Source organism: Salvelinus alpinus, chromosome 31, assembly GCF_045679555.1.
Source record: "Salvelinus alpinus chromosome 31, SLU_Salpinus.1, whole genome shotgun sequence".
In the NCBI taxonomy this organism is placed as follows: Eukaryota; Metazoa; Chordata; class Actinopteri; order Salmoniformes; family Salmonidae; genus Salvelinus; species Salvelinus alpinus.
In genome coordinates, this window is record NC_092116.1 from 5661265 (window position 1) to 5679986 (window position 18722).

The 18722-nt window shown below is 42.8% G+C and overlaps 1 protein-coding gene across 5 annotated transcripts in view; it reads right to left on the reverse strand.

The window, feature by feature from the left end:
- The window catches only part of LOC139561098 (ankyrin-2-like), a 256021-nt gene that overhangs the window by 4726 nt on the left and 232573 nt on the right, over positions 1–18722 (reverse strand). For 3 of the 5 annotated variants that reach the window (XM_071377945.1, XM_071377946.1, XM_071377948.1), the window contains 4 exons: positions 3421–3504; positions 2908–3072; positions 1026–1214; positions 663–754 (listed from right to left, as the gene is read on the reverse strand). In XM_071377945.1, the coding sequence (XP_071234046.1) occupies positions 663–754; positions 1026–1214; positions 2908–3072; positions 3421–3504 (530 nt within the window). Of the gene's footprint in view, positions 1–662; positions 755–1025; positions 1215–2907; positions 3073–3420; positions 3505–3843; positions 3937–4707; positions 5731–18722 lie in introns of all 5 variants that reach the window. The other 2 variants (XM_071377949.1, XM_071377947.1) reach the window with 2 other exon arrangements.

The window sequence follows — 18722 nt, forward strand, 5'->3', positions numbered from 1 at the left end:
TGTCTGGAACTTCCTGTGTGGAAGCACCTGCTTTCAATATACCTTGTATCTGTCATTTACTCAAGTGTTTCCTTTATTTTGGCAGTTAACTGTACAATGGACAGAGAGGTATCGCTCGAGTCGCAACAAAATGGAATATAACATTGCGGATAAAGTATTTTGGTGTTTTTAGGAGCATTTGTTCATGCTTTTTCAGAGGAGCCCCGTACTGCACAACGAGTATGAAGAAATTAATCCCTGGTTTGGGTTAAATTTCACACAAACAAATGAAACCGCACAATGAGTGTCTGGACCCATCTATAACACGCCGTTTACATCAAAAATAGAGATCTGGTTGTAAAAAAAGCTAAATTCATCTGTTAACTTACCTTTCAAATCACCATGTCAAAATGTAAGCATCTAAAGGTGTGTTTAAGAGTTATGGTTAAGATATAGAGGGGAGGTATTCACTAACCTGCTCCCTGTAATGTTAATGCTGCATAGCCAATGCCATGGCATGTTTGACATAACAACAATCATAGGTGTTGGTCATATAGCACAACCAGACCTGGGACCAGGCTGTATTCACACCATGCTTTCAGATAAATCACTCAGGAAACCAACAGGAATGTCCAAACAAAGATGGACACGTAAATGAATGAACTCCCATTCTGCTCTCAAACCTTTTGACCACAGAACCGTCGTCCTTCACAACCTCTTTCTCTACTAAATGAGGAAGTTGGATTTTTCCAAAGCCTCCAGCATAACTCAACGCCTGAAAGTGACAGAACAAGGAAAAGGACATTTCAAACACCAAAACCCAGTGTCTCTGGTCCTAGAGTTGATCTTCAAACTGGCACTCAATAAGGTTTTTTGAACAGACATATTAAAAACAGACATGCTTCTCAAAAACATGTTACAGTCAAGAAGCATTCAGCTTTATATTCCAGGCACAGTATTGCTAATATCAACCTGCTCTGCTCGAGCCACTGAGGTAGAAAAGACACTCCTGGCATTGTCACAGCTCTCCCTCCCTGACGACTGACCTTCTCAAAGTCCTCCTTGGCCGAGGGGAGGTCTGCGGCCAGCGTTGAGTCACCCGTCTGCTTCTCCATCCTCTCGCCCCTCACCACCGTCGTCTTGACCACCTTGCTGACCTTTCGGCCCTGCACCTGCTCGGACTCGAAGTCTGAGGCCGTGGTGGCCCCCAGGGCCAAGGGCTCCGAGAAGGTCAACTGGAGAGGTCAAACACAGGGTTCAAAGGTCACTGATACAGTAGATTACAAAACTTGATTATACAGTATACACTGTAAGGATATACAGTCATTATGGACACATTATATATTGTGGTGTAGCCCGAACTATACACGGACAATGAATAGGCAAGGGATCTCAGCACATACACTCTTAGAAAAAAATCTTCCAAAAGGGTTCTTCAGCTGTCCCCATAGAAGAACCCTTCTTGGTTCCAGGTATAACCCTTCTTAGTTCCAGGTAGAACCTTTTTGGGTTCCATGTAAAACCAAGGGTTCTACATGAAACTCTAAAGGATTCTACCTGGAACCAAAAAGGGTTCTTCCAAGGGTTCTCCTATGCGGACAGCCAATTTTTTTTGAAAGGTTCTAGATAGCACTCGAGTGTAGGGCTCAGGAAGCAGGTCAAAGGTAAAATAAGGCTTTTAATGAAAAAATATAAAAATATATTCAAATCAAAAGGCTCTGTCAGAGCAATAAGACTTTACTCTAAGCACCAAATGAGTCAAATGTACTTTATTCTGTATGGCAAATTCCCAGTACAGTATTTCCCAGGTGCTGCCAATTTAACCAAATCAAATCACATTTTATTGGTCGCATACACATATATAGCAGATGTTATTGCGGATATAGCGAAATGCTTGTGTGTGATGGGATGTGTAGACATTATGGACAGTATGTGGATAGAATATTTTAGTATATCTGTAGGACACGTGGGATAGAATAGTATATATACAGCAATAGCTGAATAGGATGGCATTCACCCATCTGCTTAATTGGCCAAGTGACCTAGAACAGGGAGTTATGGGAGGTGTGTTCTATCTGGCAGCCATGTTGCTGTAATAGGCCTACATGTTTCTCCTTTGCATGGTGTTTTGTTGCAGGTTTTGTTTTTATGGTTATTCATTGTCAAGCTTTAAAAATCGAAGCCAGACTGCAACATTTTAGTCGCCTAGCTAGGACTGTGGCACGTGTCTGTACATTTCTCTCTGGGGACACGTGAAAGCAGCGCAATTGAAGTTGAATGCGCTCGCATCAAGCTGTAGTTTCATAAAGTAGATGACTCAACTATTGACTCATTTATTCTCGCTTGTGTGTCCTTTTCAGCCGCGTTTGACACGTGCGCGTTAGCCTGTTAGCCACGTTATGACTGACTCGTGATCATTGCCCTCGCTAGTTTGATTGTACCGACATTCCCAGCCTTAGCTTAGCTACAGAAACTGAAACAGTGCATCCCGAATGGGTGGAGGCAGCAAATAATGTACCAGGCCAGCTGTGATTTACAACCTGATAGCAATATTTTTTGGACTACCAATACACTTATTGGGGAATTACATGAATCACGCATTGAACGGCATCCATCTATTTTGCCGACAATGAATTACCGTACGTCATGGACTTTTGAAAACCTCTTATGAAGATGGTTTTGAAGCATGGACTGGATATTGTAAATGTTTAACTGATATTATGATTCTGTTTTTTTTCATATCTACAAAGTAGGTCAAACGATGTCAGTTCCACGTGAAGGCCAGACACCCTTGTGACATCATAATATCCACAGTATACGTAAACCCTGTAATACACGATCGTTTTCAGAAATACTGGAATATTGACCCCAAAACAAAGTCTACAGACACAAAGACAGCAGACAGACACACATACAAGACAGACTGACCTCAGTCTGATCTCCCTCACTCCGGACCACTGTTCTCTTCACTACCTTGGAGAAGACGTCTCCTTCCTCCACACTGACCATCTCCTGGTGAGATCCCTCCACCGTCACCTCCTCTCTCTCCACGCCGTCTGGAGAGAAGTACTTACGGATCACCTTCCGCGTGATCTGGGGGAAAGAGACCAGAAAGAGAGGAAAGTTACCCCTGGTAGAGCACTGAGCTGCATGACTAGGTCATATAATATAAAACACACGTACAGTATTTGCCTGAGGAGACTGGATTACTTTACAATTGACAAACATGGATACATAGCAGTTACAGTATGTAGTTGAGATCTACTGTAAATCGGGGCACTATTGTAAAGTGGCTGTTCCACTGGATGTCATAAGGTGAATGCACCAATTTGTAAGTCGCTCTGGATAAGAGCGTCTGCTAAATGACTTAAATGTAAATGTAAATGTTCTAGAGTTAAGTGTCTGTTATACAGTGAACGCAGATGCAAAATGTCCCTTTACCTTCTTGACTACCATGTTTCCATGCTCATCCATGTACTGTTCCTCTGTCACTGTTTGCGGAGGGATGTCTGGCAGATCGTCCGCCTAGAGAGAGAACAGGCACACAGTCATACGACTGATCCCGAACACATACAAGCACAGCAAGTACACAGAATAACCGGTTTAAACATTGTAAACCCCACTCAAAAAGGAAATAAACCGTTTTCAATCATTATCTAAGACCATGAAGATTTAATCAACAAAATGATATGGCAAATGAGGGTGCAGAATGAAATAGAAAAATGACCCAACGTTCGAGGTGAAGTGCAGCACAGCAACAAAACTACCCACAAGCTAAAACTCAACTCCCATCTAACCCCAACACCACAACACAGCACACTAGGGCAGGGCCCACTTCTCCACATGCTCTTCAATGCCGTATACCTGGATGATAACTCTGCGTCGGACCACCCTGGTGGTCAACACTTCCTCCTCTGAGCTATCCGATGACAGCAACCCTAGCTCCTCATTTATCTCCTGAGAGACAGCACACAGCCATTGTGGCCACCGTAGATCATTATAACATGGTTACACATTTTGTATAGTTACTTCAGGCACTGTTACTGCAGGCACAGAACAACAGGCAAGTGTTCCTTCTTTTCTCTCATAGGGATGCCGAAAAGGCATTCAAAAGTAGGCTATTGTAGACCTGATAGAAATGTAAAGAAAAAACATACAGTATGAGAGAGGTTCTATAAAATGGTGGAGATGGAAGATGAAAAGAAGGCCCAGTTGTACAACAATTTTCAACAAAACCAGCCATGCAAGATATGACAATCCAAAGAAATGGTGGTCAAAGCTGCAAACAAGTACTTCTGTATGGAATGTTGAAGTGGAATATGAAGTATTGACAGTGACAGGGAAGGTAATTATTTCACAAAAATGTTATAGAATGTATTTGTATGTACTCTTCATTGCATCAGATAACCTAGCTGAAAATATAAGAAGAATTTGCAAACACAGCAAAAAAGCATTCTCATAATTAAGGATTTTCATTATTGATCAGGCTTTTGTCACATGATTATTCCATTGTCTTGGTCAGTAACCCCACTTTGAAGTGGTTTTGACTCAGTGTGTTTTGTTTGGTAAGTATGCACACATGCAAACACACCACTCGTAAGCTTCTTGTATTAGTCTCTGTGTTTGAGTCAGTTGATGTCCTCTCTGGACTGTGGTAACACGGCAATCAGCCTGAAAAGCTGGGACACAAGCCAGGGCAGGGTGCAATCGTCATGCTTGACCTCTTACCCGTTCCAGAGAATACTCATCGTCATCGTACCCTGCCTGCGACCTGGAGGGTAGCTCCTCACACGTGGGTACAGTTTCACTTTCACTTTCTGGTCCGTCATAAATGCCATAGACCCCAAGACTTTCACTACCCAAAGAGAAGCGATTTTGGTCATCCACCCGTAGGAACTGTGCACTGCATACACGGCTTCCTTTGAGGAAGCCCGTTTCCAGAGTGCTTCCGAAGGGGGTTGGGGATGGAGGCTCCTCGATGTGGTAGAGGACCTCAGGATCCTCTGGCTCCAGATCCTCTGCCTCTGAGAAGTCTGAGAAATCATCTTTGCAGTCAAAGAACTCCAGGTCCGAATTTTCTTGGGCGGAATCTGATTGGACAACTGGCCCAAATGAAGAGAGTGTTTTCTCAAATTCGCCGATCACTCGCTTAAAGTCTGGCGAGAATTCAAAGGCTTCTGCAGATCCAGGTGTAGCAGACTTGGAAGCGAACTCAGGACCCATCAGGGTGGTGGTTGTGACCTGACCCTTATCTGACAGAGGGTCGCTGAAGACAGGAGAAACTGGACTCATATCAGTGGGGGACAACTGGCTACACTCGGAGACTCTCAGAGGGTGGCGTCCGGAAAACACGGCCTCGTAATCTGGTGGCACCAGGAATTGGCTCGACATCGGCGAAAATAACTCACCCGAATGAGTCTCCTCGAATTCCTCTCGTGTAAATTCACTCCAGTCTGAGAATTCCTGAGTGGCAGAGTCAAGTACTTTTAGTTTAGGTGTCACTGCTCTATGGGTAGTGAAAGGGTATTGTTCACTGATCTGCAATGGGGTTGATATCAGAGGTCCGTAGCCTGTGGCTCTCTTTGTCTGCTTAGGTGATACCAGACCTGATATGCTTGTTTCTTGACTCAAGTCTAATACTGCCTTTTGCTCATGTAAAGTACTTTCCGTTACCAAGGTAGACTCTAATTTGCTTTGCATTTTCCCATAACTGGTCTTCAACTGTATTTCCTTGGCTGTTTGAGACGGAGCCTGGAAGTAAATGTTGACATCACTTGAACAAGTATTCTTCAAATGTTGTTACAGCAAGTCAGTTGGCATGCTCCAATAACATCCCATCAACAAACTGCAACACACTAACATGAGAGAACTAGGTTGACTAAGGTCTCATTAGTCATTTTCTCCCACAACACCATGTCACATTTAAATCACTGCAAGAACATTGGAGAACAAACCAAGCAATTATAAAGGTCAACATCACAGTGCCCAACAAAGTTACAGTAATAGCAATATGCTTGCAGACAAACTGTTACTAAGAGCTCGAATGAGTCAGAATTGGTTAGTTACATCACCCACCATCCAAGTGCATTGTGATCGTACAAACATTCCTTAGACACACTCCATTTTGCAGAAACCCATTGGTGAATCCAGACATCCATTTTGACCACACGGTGTTATTGTCATCCTCCATTAGAATTGGGAGTTATTCCATCATTCCATAGCACGTGCAAAGTCAGCTTTATCATGCTCTCTCTTACCCTCTGCGGGGCTTTCTGGGTCTTTATTGAATCAGCACCGAGGCGCAGGACCTCTACTTCTTCCTCACTTCTGTCCTGGACCTTCACTGGTTGTGGCTTAACTGGGCCATCTTTCTGGACCTTTTGGACATTTTCCAAACCCATAGTGGCTTGGGGAGTTGGGATGGTTCCAGCATGCTCTGAACCATGCTTTGTCCGGGCCTGTTCCGTAGATGTAGTAACCATCTCTGCTACTAGCCCACTGACCCTTGGTAAGCCTTGATCTGTCGTGCTCATTTGTCCCTGCTCTATTTCAAATTGAGCAGCTGGGACTGACAACAGAGTAACACCCAAGGTATTTTCCTCTGGCGACATTGGGACACGCTCAGACGTTAATACAGATGTCACATGACTCAACGTGCCTGCTTTAAATGTCATTGTTTCTGTACCTGTAATAACTAAACTTAACTCTTCATCCGATGCACCTGATTCAGGAGACGATTGCCTTCGGCGGACATCGGCCCAAGAATCTACAGGTAAAGCTATGAATAGAGTGTCTGAGGACACAGACTCAGGTGAAGACGTTCTATCACTAAGGGCCCGGGGTTCCATGAAGTACTGAGATAATATCCTCATAAAGTCTGGCACTGGTGAGTCAGGCGATAGCCGTCTATTCCTGCTGACTGATTCTAGGGAATCAGGTGAGGATGGCCGACTCTCTAATGCTGATGATGATATGACCATTAGCTCATACTCAGAGCCAGAGGTCATGGATTCAGGTGATGATGACCTGTGTTCTATTGTGGCATACTCCATATTCCATGAATCCATACCTGACACACCTGATCTTGTATACTGAGAGATGGGTGAGTCTGGAGAAAGCGACCTATTGTCACTGATCTCGTGCATTGATTCAGGTGAAGATGATCTAACCTTATCCATTGACATCGTTGATTCCAGAGACATGGTTCTGTATTCAACAGACTCAGTGGATAGCGGTCTATCCTTCTCAACTTGTTTCTCGAATAACACAGATTCAGGTGATGACGTTCTAACATCTGCCTTTAACACCAACGTTGCAGGTGAAATGGGCCGGCAGTCAGGTAATGACTCGGGTGATAGAGGCGTATCCTCGGTCTCCGATAGAGACACTATGACCCACTCATCTCCAGAGTCTGATTTGGAGTGAGGGGAAGCTGATCTGTGACCTGTTTCAAATGTACACTCCGATACTACTTCTGCTGCTGGTGATTCAGGTAAAACTATATCGGATACGCTTGGACTGTCAGTAGGAGCTACATCCTGGTCAATCTTGACTGTCTCAGTTGTGGTTCCTGAAGGTTCCACTTGCCAATCTGGTAGAGCTTCTGTGCTGAACTCAGTACTACCTTGAGCAACTTCTCTCTCCTCTGGAGAAGTCTGTACGTACTCTATACTCTCAGTCAAAGCTACATCCTGATCGATCTTGGCTGTTTCAGTGGTAGCTGCTGGTTCCACTTGTGGACCAGGAACAGCTTCTGGACTGACGTCCGTGTTGCCTTGAGCAACGTCTTCCTCGCCAGGAGAAGTCTCTGCATGTGCTTCGCTACTCCCAGTATACTCCAAGAAGCCTGTTTTACTCAGGCTTCTTGGAGTTTCTCCTACATATTGGGCGTCGTGTATTTGAGAGATAAGCTTCCAAAGCTCTGTATCATACATACGATTGTATTCTTCTACCATCATGGCTGTTCCAGCTACGGGGGAACCTGATGAAGCAGCCTTAGGTTTCTGTTCTGATGCTTCCATTGACAATATTTCTGATGGGGAAACATGCTCAGGGATGAGACTTTTGGTTGGCAACTCTGCTTCCTCAATGTCAGAATATACCAAGTCAAATTCCATGTCTGATGTTATTGATAATGGGGATGAAGACCTATATCCTGTTTCTACTGTGTTAGACCCAAGTGTGATCTGTGTAAATTGTGCAATTGGTGACTGAGGTGAAAAAGACCTATGTCCATTCACTGATGCTACTGATTCAGGTGAGTCTGGTCTCAATTCAACAGAGGAGGACTCGGAGATGAGTGGAGCATATTCTACATCTGAAGCAACTGATTCAGGTGATGAGGACCTATATCCAATCATTGAAACAATAGACTCTCGTACTACCTGTCTAAACTCAGGTATAGGTGAGTCAGGTGACAGCGCCCTGTATTCATCTACAGATGCTATTGAATCAGGTGATGAGGGTCTATTCTCAAAAAGCATTGAGGCATACAAGAATAACTCTGTTTCCGATTCCATATCTGAGCATATTGATTCAGGCGATGCTGATCTATTCCCTGTCACTAGTGTAGTTGTTTCATGCTGTGTGTACTGGGGTACTGGGGAGTCTGGTGACAGAGCTCTGAACTCATCTACTGATGTTGTTGAATCAGGAGTGTCTTGTCTATCTTCAATCTCAGAAATCAGAGGAGCGTATTCTGTTTCAGACTCTGTTTCATAATCTGCCAATGATTCAGGGGATGAGGACCTATATCCAATCATTGAAACGATAGACTCTCGTAACGCCTGTCGAAACTCAGGTATGGGTGACTCAGGTGATAGTAACCTGTATTCATCTACAGATGCTATTGAATCAGGCGATGAGGGTCTATCCTTAAAATGCATTGAGGCATACAAGAATAACTCATTTTCAAATTCTTCATCTGACAATACTGATGCAGGTGACGATGGTCTGCTTCCGGCCATAAACATTATTGGTTCTGGGAAATATTGGAAATATTGTGGAATTGGTGAGTCTGGAGATAAAGATCTATGCTCATCCATTGACTTCACTGACTCAGGAGAATCTGATCTTAACCCACTCTCGTTTGATAACATTTTACTTAGAAGTTCTGATTTCTGTACATACTCTATTGTACTCCCACAATACTCAAACATACCTGTTTTACTAGCAAAGGTTTCTCCTACATATTGGGGGTCATGTATTGGAGAGATCAGCTTCCAACGATCTGCATCGTACACAAGTTTGTAAATTGGCACCCGCATGACTGATTCTGATGGTGAATGGGCATATTCAATATCTGAAGTCACTGACTCAGGTGACGATGATCTACATTCAACAAAATATTCAAGAAAATTCTGTCTAAACTCCGGTATGGGTGAGTCAGGTGACAGTGCCCTGCATTCATCTACAGATGCTACTGAATCAGGTCTGTCCTGAAAAAGCATTGAGGTGAATGAGAATAACTCTGTTTCATATTCCAAATCTGACAATACTGATGCAGGTGACGATGATCTGCTTCTTGCCATAAACAGAGTTGGTTCTGGGTAATGTTGTAGGTATTGTGGTAGAGGAGAGTCCGGAGACAGACACCTGTACTCATCCACTGATGCTGTAGATTCAGGAGAAGATGATCTGACGTTTGTCAGTAGCATGACTGATTCAGGTGACATGGGGCAATACTCTGATAAAGACTCAGGTGATAGGGGTCTTTCCTCTGTATCTGATACTATTGACTCAGGTGAGTCTGGTCTATTCTCATCAAAGAACGACTCAGAAATGAGTGGAGCATATTCGATATCTGAATCAACTGATTCAGGTGATGATGACCTGTACCCAATAGTTGAAAAAGCAGATTCAGGTAATACCTGTCTAAACTCAGGTATGGGTGAATCAGGTGACAGTGCCCTGTATTCATCTACAGATGCTATTGAATCAGGTGATGAGGGTCTATCCTTAAAATGCATTGAGGCATACAAGAATAACTCATTTTCAAATTCTTCATCTGACAATACTGATGCAGGTGATGATGATCTGCTTCCTGTCATAAATATGGTTGGTTCTGGGAAATATTGTAGGTATTGTGGTAGAGGAGAGTCCGGAGACAGACACCTGTACTCATCCACTGATGCTGTAGATTCAGGAGAAGATGATCTGATGTTTGTCAGTAGCATGACTGATTCAGGTGACATGGGGCAATACTCTGATAAAGAATCAGGTGATAGGGGTCTTTCCTCTGTATCTGACACGATTGACTCCGGTGAGTCTGGTCTCTGCCAAAAGGCAAAAGCCTCAGATGAAGGCCTATCTTTATCTGAGAAGATTGTTGAAAAAATATCAGAAAGCTCACATTCGTTGTCTGACCATACTGATGTTAGTGATCGGGGTCTATCTTCATAGAATAACGACATTAAGGGCAGAGTCCCACATTCTATATCTGAGCACATTGATTCAGGTGAAGTTGACCTGTATCCAATAAAATGTGGAATAGATTCAGATAATGACGGACTAAAATCAGGTATGGGGGAGTCTGGTGAAAGCGCCATGTATTCATCGACTGATGCTACTGATTCAGGTGATGAGGGTCTACCTCTCTCTGAAAAGAGTGTCAAGAAGATGTCAGAAAGATCATATTTATCATCTGACAATACTGATGCAGGTGACGATGATCTGCTTCCTGCCGTAAACAGAGTTGCTTCTGGGAAATAATCAAAGTATTGTGGTAGAGGAGAGTCTGGAGACAGACATCTATACTCATCCACTGATGCTGTAGATTCTGGTGAGTCTGGTCTCTGCCAAAACGCAAAAGCCTCAGATAGAATGTCGTCAACTTCCGAAGTCCCTGAAATCCCTGATTCAGGTGATGACGATCTATATCCATATACAGAAGATGTAACACATTCAGGTATTGCATGTAAGAACTCAGGTATGGGTGAGTCAGGTGACAGCGCCCTGTATTCATCTACAGATGCGATTGAATCAGGTGATGAGGGTCTATTCTCAGAAAGCATTGAGGCATGTGAGAATAACTCTGTTTCATATTCCATATCTGAGCATATTGATTCAGGCGATGCTGATCTATTCCCTGTCACTAGTGTAGTAGTTTCGTGCTGTGTGTACTGGGGTACTGGGGAGTCTGGTGACAGAGCTCTGAACTCATCTACTGATGTTGTTGAATCAGGAGTGTCTTGTCTATCTTCAATCTCAGAAATCAGAGGAGCGTATTCTGTTTCAGACTCTGTTTCATAATCTGCCAATGATTCAGGGGATGAGGACCTATATCCAATCATTGAAACGATAGACTCTCGTAACGCCTGTCGAAACTCAGGTATGGGTGACTCAGGTGATAGTGCCCTGTATTCATCTACAGATGCTATTGAATCAGGCGATGAGGGTCTATCCTTAAAATGCATTGAGGCATACAAGAATAACTCATTTTCAAATTCTTCATCTGACAATACTGATGCAGGTGATGATGATCTGCTTCCTGTCATAAATATGGTTGGTTCTGGGAAATATTGTAGGTATTGTGGTAGAGGAGAGTCTGGAGACAGACACCTGTACTCATCCACTGATGCTGTAGATTCAGGAGAAGATGATCTGGCGTTTGTCAGTAGCATGACTGATTCAGGTGACATGGGGCAATACTCTGATAAAGACTCAGGTGATAGGGGTCTTTCCTCTGTATCTGACACGATTGACTCCGGTGAGTCTGGTCTCTGCCAAAAGGCAAAAGCCTCAGATGAAGGCCTATCTTTATCTGAGAAGATTGTTGAAAAAATATCAGAAAGCTCACATTCGTTGTCTGACCATACTGATGTTAGTGATCGGGGTCTATCTTCATAGAATAACGACATTAAGGGCAGAGTCCCACATTCTATATCTGAGCACATTGATTCAGGTGAAGTTGACCTGTATCCAATAAAATGTGGAATAGATTCAGATAATGACGGACTAAAATCAGGTATGGGGGAGTCTGGTGAAAGCGCCATGTATTCATCGACTGATGCTACTGATTCAGGTGATGAGGGTCTACCTCTCTCTGAAAAGAGTGTCAAGAAGATGTCAGAAAGATCATATTTATCATCTGACAATACTGATGCAGGTGACGATGATCTGCTTCCTGCCGTAAACAGAGTTGCTTCTGGGAAATAATCAAAGTATTGTGGTAGAGGAGAGTCTGGAGACAGACATCTATACTCATCCACTGATGCTGTAGATTCTGGTGAGTCTGGTCTCTGCCAAAACGCAAAAGCCTCAGATAGAATGTCGTCAACTTCCGAAGTCCCTGAAATCCCTGATTCAGGTGATGACGATCTATATCCATATACAGAAGATGTAACACATTCAGGTATTGCATGTAAGAACTCAGGTATGGGTGAGTCAGGTGACAGCGCCCTGTATTCATCTACAGATGCGATTGAATCAGGTGATGAGGGTCTATTCTCAGAAAGCATTGAGGCATGTGAGAATAACTCTGTTTCATATTCCATATCTGAGCATATTGATTCAGGCGATGCTGATCTATTCCCTGTCACTAGTGTAGTAGTTTCGTGCTGTGTGTACTGGGGTACTGGGGAGTCTGGTGACAGAGCTCTGAACTCATCTACTGATGTTGTTGAATCAGGAGTGTCTTGTCTATCTTCAATCTCAGAAATCAGAGGAGCGTATTCTGTTTCAGACTCTGTTTCATATCCTGCCAATGATTCAGGGGATGAGGACCTATATCCAATCATTGAAACAATAGACTCTCGTAACGCCTGTCTAAACTCAGGTATGGGTGACTCAGGTGATAGTGCCCTGTATTCATCTATAGATGCTATTGAATCAGGTGATGAGGGTCTATCCTTAAAATGCATTGAGGCATACAAGAATAACTCATTTTCAAATTCTTCATCTGACAATACTGATGCAGGTGATGATGATCTGCTTCCTGTCATAAATATGGTTGGTTCTGGGAAATATTGTAGGTATTGTCGTAGAGGAGAGTCTGGAGACAGACACCTGTACTCGTCCACTGATGCTGTAGATTCAGGAGAAGATGATCTGACATTTGTCAGTAGCATGACTGATTCAGGTGACATGGGGCAATACTCTGATAAAGACTCAGGTGATAGGGGTCTTTCCTCTGTATCTGATACTATTGACTCAGGTGAGTCTGGTCTTGATTCAATAAAGAATACCTCAGAAATGAAAGGTTCATATTCAATATCTGAAGTCACTGATTCGGGTGATGAGGATCTATATCCAAGAGAATATGTAACAGATTCAGGTAAGTGTTGTCTAAACTCAGGTATGGGTGAATCAGGTGACAGTGCCCGGTATTCATCTACAGATGCTATTGAGTCAGGTGAGCCTGGTCTCTGCCAAAAGGAAAAAGCCTCAGATAGCATATGTCCAATTTCTTCTGAAGTCCCTGAATCGGGTGACGATGGTCTGCTTCCGGCCATAAACATTATTGGTTCTGGGAAATATTGGAAATATTGTGGAATTGGTGAGTCTGGAGATAAAGATCTATGCTCATCCATTGACTTCACTGACTCAGGAGAATCTGATCTTAACCCACTCTCGTTTGATAACATTTTACTTAGAAGTTCTGATTTCTGTACATACTCTATTGTACTCCCACAATACTCAAACATACCTGTTTTACTAGCAAAGGTTTCTCCTACATATTGGGGGTCATGTATTGGAGAGATCAGCTTCCAACGATCTGCATCGTACACAAGTTTGTAAATTGGCACTCGCATGACTGATTCTGATGGTGAATGGGCATATTCAATATCTGAAGTCACTGACTCAGGTGACGATGATCTACATTCAACAAAATATTCAAGTAAATCCTGTCTAAACTCCGGTATGGGTGAGTCAGGTGACAGTGCCCTGGATTCATCTACAGATGCTACTGAATCAGGTCTGTCCTGAAAAAGCATTGAGGTGAATGAGAATAACTCTGTTTCATATTCCAAATCTGACAATACTGATGCAGGTGACGATGATCTGCTTCTTGCCATAAACAGAGTTGGTTCTGGGTAATGTTGTAGGTATTGTGGTAGAGGAGAGTCCGGAGACAGACACCTGTACTCATCCACTGATGCTGTAGATTCAGGAGAAGATGATCTGACGTTTGTCAGTAGCATGACTGATTCAGGTGACATGGGGCAATACTCTGATAAAGAATCAGGTGATAGGGGTCTTTCCTCTGTATCTGATACTATTGACTCAGGTGAGTCTGGTCTATTCTCATCAAAGAACGACTCAGAAATGAGTGGAGCATATTCGATATCTGAATCAACTGATTCAGGTGATGATGACCTGTACCCAATAGTTGAAAAAGCAGATTCAGGTAATACCTGTCTAAACTCAGGTATGGGTGAATCAGGTGACAGTGCCCTGTATTCATCTACAGATGCTATTGAATCAGGTGATGAGGGTCTATCCTTAAAATGCATTGAGGCATACAAGAATAACTCATTTTCAAATTCTTCATCTGACAATACTGATGCAGGTGATGATGATCTGCTTCCTGTCATAAATATGGTTGGTTCTGGGAAATATTGTAGGTATTGTGGTAGAGGAGAGTCTGGAGACAGACACCTGTACTCATCCACTGATGCTGTAGATTCAGGAGAAGATGATCTGACGTTTGTCAGTAGCATGACTGATTCAGGTGACATGGGGCAATACTCTGATAAAGAATCAGGTGATAGGGGTCTTTCCTCTGTATCTGACACGATTGACTCCGGTGAGTCTGGTCTCTGCCAAAAGGCCAAAGCCTCAGATGAAGGCCTATCTTTATCTGAGAAGATTGTTGAAAAAACATCAGAAAGCTCACATTCGTTGTCTGACCATACTGATGTTAGTGATCGGGGTCTATCTTCATAGAATAACGACATTAAGGGCAGAGTCCCACATTCCATATCTGAGCACATTGATTCAGGTGAAGTTGACCTGTATCCAATAAAATGTGGAATAGATTCAGGTAATGGCGGCCAAAAATCAGGTATGGGGGAGTCTGGTGAAAGCGCCATGTATTCATCGACTGATGCTACTGATTCAGGTGATGAGGGTCTACCTCTCTCTGAAAAGAGTGTCAAGAAGATGTCAGAAAGATCATATTTATCATCTGACAATACTGATGCAGGTGACGATGATCTGCTTCCTGCCGTAAACAGAGTTGCTTCTGGGAAATAATCAAAGTATTGTGGTAGAGGAGAGTCTGGAGACAGACATCTATACTCATCCACTGATGCTGTAGATTCTGGTGAGTCTGGTCTCTGCCAAAACGCAAAAGCCTCAGATAGAATGTCGTCAACTTCCGAAGTCCCTGAAATCCCTGATTCAGGTGATGACGATCTATATCCATATACAGAAGATGTAACACATTCAGGTATTGCATGTAAGAACTCAGGTATGGGTGAGTCAGGTGACAGCGCCCTGTATTCATCTACAGATGCGATTGAATCAGGTGATGAGGGTCTATTCTCAGAAAGCATTGAGGCATGTGAGAATAACTCTGTTTCATATTCCATATCTGAGCATATTGATTCAGGCGATGCTGATCTATTCCCTGTCACTAGTGTAGTAGTTTCGTGCTGTGTGTACTGGGGTACTGGGGAGTCTGGTGACAGAGCTCTGAACTCATCTACTGATGTTGTTGAATCAGGAGTGTCTTGTCTATCTTCAATCTCAGAAATCAGAGGAGCGTATTCTGTTTCAGACTCTGTTTCATAATCTGCCAATGATTCAGGGGATGAGGACCTATATCCAATCATTGAAACAATAGACTCTCGTAACGCCTGTCTAAACTCAGGTATGGGTGACTCAGGTGATAGTGCCCTGTATTCATCTATAGATGCTATTGAATCAGGTGATGAGGGTCTATCCTTAAAATGCATTGAGGCATACAAGAATAACTCATTTTCAAATTCTTCATCTGACAATACTGATGCGGGTGATGATGATCTGCTTCCTGTCATAAATATGGTTGGTTCTGGGAAATATTGTAGGTATTGTGGTAGAGGAGAGTCTGGAGACAGACACCTGTACTCATCCACTGATGCTGTAGATTCAGGAGAAGATGATCTGACGTTTGTCAGTAGCATGACTGATTCAGGTGACATGGGGCAATACTCTGATAAAGACTCAGGTGATAGGGGTCTTTCCTCTGTATCTGATACTGTTGACTCAGGTGAGTCTGGGTTCTGCCTAAAGTCAAATGCCTCAGATAGTATATATTCAATTTCTGAAGTCCCCGAAGTCACTGATTCAGGTGATGATGACCTAGACCTTGTAGACGAGAAAGCAGATTCAGCTAATTCCTGTCTAAACTCAGGTATGGGAGAGTCGGGGGATAGTGGCCTCTGCTCATTGACTGATCCTATAGATTCAGGACAGGAAGTTCTAGCGTCAATACCCAGAACTATTGAATATTTTGAGTCAACTACAACTTCAGCATCAGATACTGATTCAGGTGACAATGATCTATGATATGATTGAGCAGTTTCGAGAAAGAATAGTGAATATTGGGGTACGGGGGAATCCGGGGATAAAGATTTACATGCTTTCAATGACTTCACTGACTCTGCCTTATCTGATCTCAAAACAGCCACTATCTTAACTGACTCAGGTGTGAGAGGCCTATATTCAGACTCAGAATCAGATGACAGTGGTCTGTCCTCGGTAACCTCAGTTGATGAAGTTTGACTTTCTCGTTCTGATGTCTGCACATACTCTACGATACTCTCGGCATACTCAAACATACCTGTTTTAGGGGTTTCCCCGACATACTGGGGATCATGTATTGGAGAGACCAGCTTCCAAAGCTCTGCATCGTACTTAAGTTTGTAAGCTGGCACTCTTATTACTGATGGAGGGACATGTATACCTTCATCAGATACCATTCTTGGTGACACAGATGGTTCTTTTGGAGTTTGGGCTAAACCAGGTACTGATAGTCCTTTCTGAGTTTCAGGTTTACTCCATTCAGGAAATAATTGGGCTGTGGAGTTGAATATTATTTGTGGACTTTCAAGGACACCTGATTCAGTTACTACGTCTTGGTCTTTTGAGCTATGCTCACTGACTGATCCAGTTGACTCAGGTGATAAGGGTCTATCTTCGATAGCTACAGATATCAAATCAAGTATCTCAGAAACCTCATAATCTGGTAACGATTTAGGTGATGATGATCTATGATGAAACGGACCAGCTTCACAGAACAATGGGGAATATTTGGGTACAGGGGAATCTGGTGACAATGATCTATGTTCATCCATTGTTCCTGTTGATTCAGGGGACGTTGTTTTAATATCCTTCAACAACATCAGTGATGAAGATGACATGGATCTATACTCTGATAATGACTCAGGCTTCGAGTCCGACTCCTCAACCGGAGAATCTATTGATAACGGTTTATTGTCCAGTTCGGATGTCTCTTCGTACTCTTTTCTTTGTCCAGCATACTCAAACACACCTGTTTTACTACAGTAGGTTTCTCCTACATATTGTTGGTCATTTATTTGAGAGATAAGCTTCCAAAGCTCTGCATCATACACAAGTCTGTACTCTGGCACTAGTATTGCTGATGGAGGGAAATGTATACCTGATGCAGATACTGTTATTGGTGACATAGATGAAGGTTGAGCTACGTCAGATTCAGATAGTATTTTTTGAGGTTCAGGTTGACTAAATTCAAATAATGGTGCAGTTGTGGACTCGGTTAATATTGGTGGACTTTCAGGAACATTTACACCTGATTCAGTTACAGTTATTGGTGACACACATAGTATCACGTCTTGATCTTCTGAAGGTTGAGCTACATCACTAGTTGCTGATAGAACTTCATGAGATTCAGGTTTAGTAGATTCAGGTTTTGCTGGTTTAGGTGCAGTTACAACTTCTGCAGGTTTTATTGGAGGTTGGTTTGTAGAATGCAGTACTGACTCAGATAGCGGTTTTACAGCAGGAACTTCGGTCACTGATAAAAATGCTGGATCAGTTTTGGAGGACTTGGATTTTTGTTGTTTAGCAGACTTCGTCTTTGTTGACAATGGATTGAGTTTTGTTTGGCCCTTTTCAGTAGACTGCTGTATATCTAGATGTATATGTTGCATGTCTGTTGAACAAGCAGGTTCTGACATTACAGGGTTCGGTTCAATAGCGTCAAGTGATTCTGCTGTCATTTTCACATTTTCTGGAACAAGTGTCGTAGATTTTGGCAACTTCAGTTTGGTCACAGATGGAGAAACAAGGGGTTGAAGGGATTTCGATTGAGTCAATGCTGAATAAGTGATCTCCTTTTCAAAATCTAAAGCTTCAGGTGAATCTGGTCTATGCTCTGTACCTATAGACTCCAGAGACATTGGAACACATTTAGTGTCTGATGATACGGATTCAGGTGAAGAAGATCTATAATCAACAATAGAGTCTGGTAATATGTGCCAAAATTGAGGTATAGGTGAGTCAGGTGATAGCGCTCTATACTCATCTATTGATGCTATTGATTCAGGTGATGAAGGTCTATCTTTATAAAGTAATGAAAGTAATGGTGCGGTTTCATAATCTATATCTGAAAACATAGATTCAGGTGATGATGATCTACAAAACGTCACTAAAGCAATGGGTTCTGATTGCCAAAATTGTGTAATTGGTGAATCTGGAGACAGAGGTCTGTGTTCATCTACTGATCCTGTAGATACAGGTGATGATGCTTTGATATCGTTCAGTAACATCCGTGATGT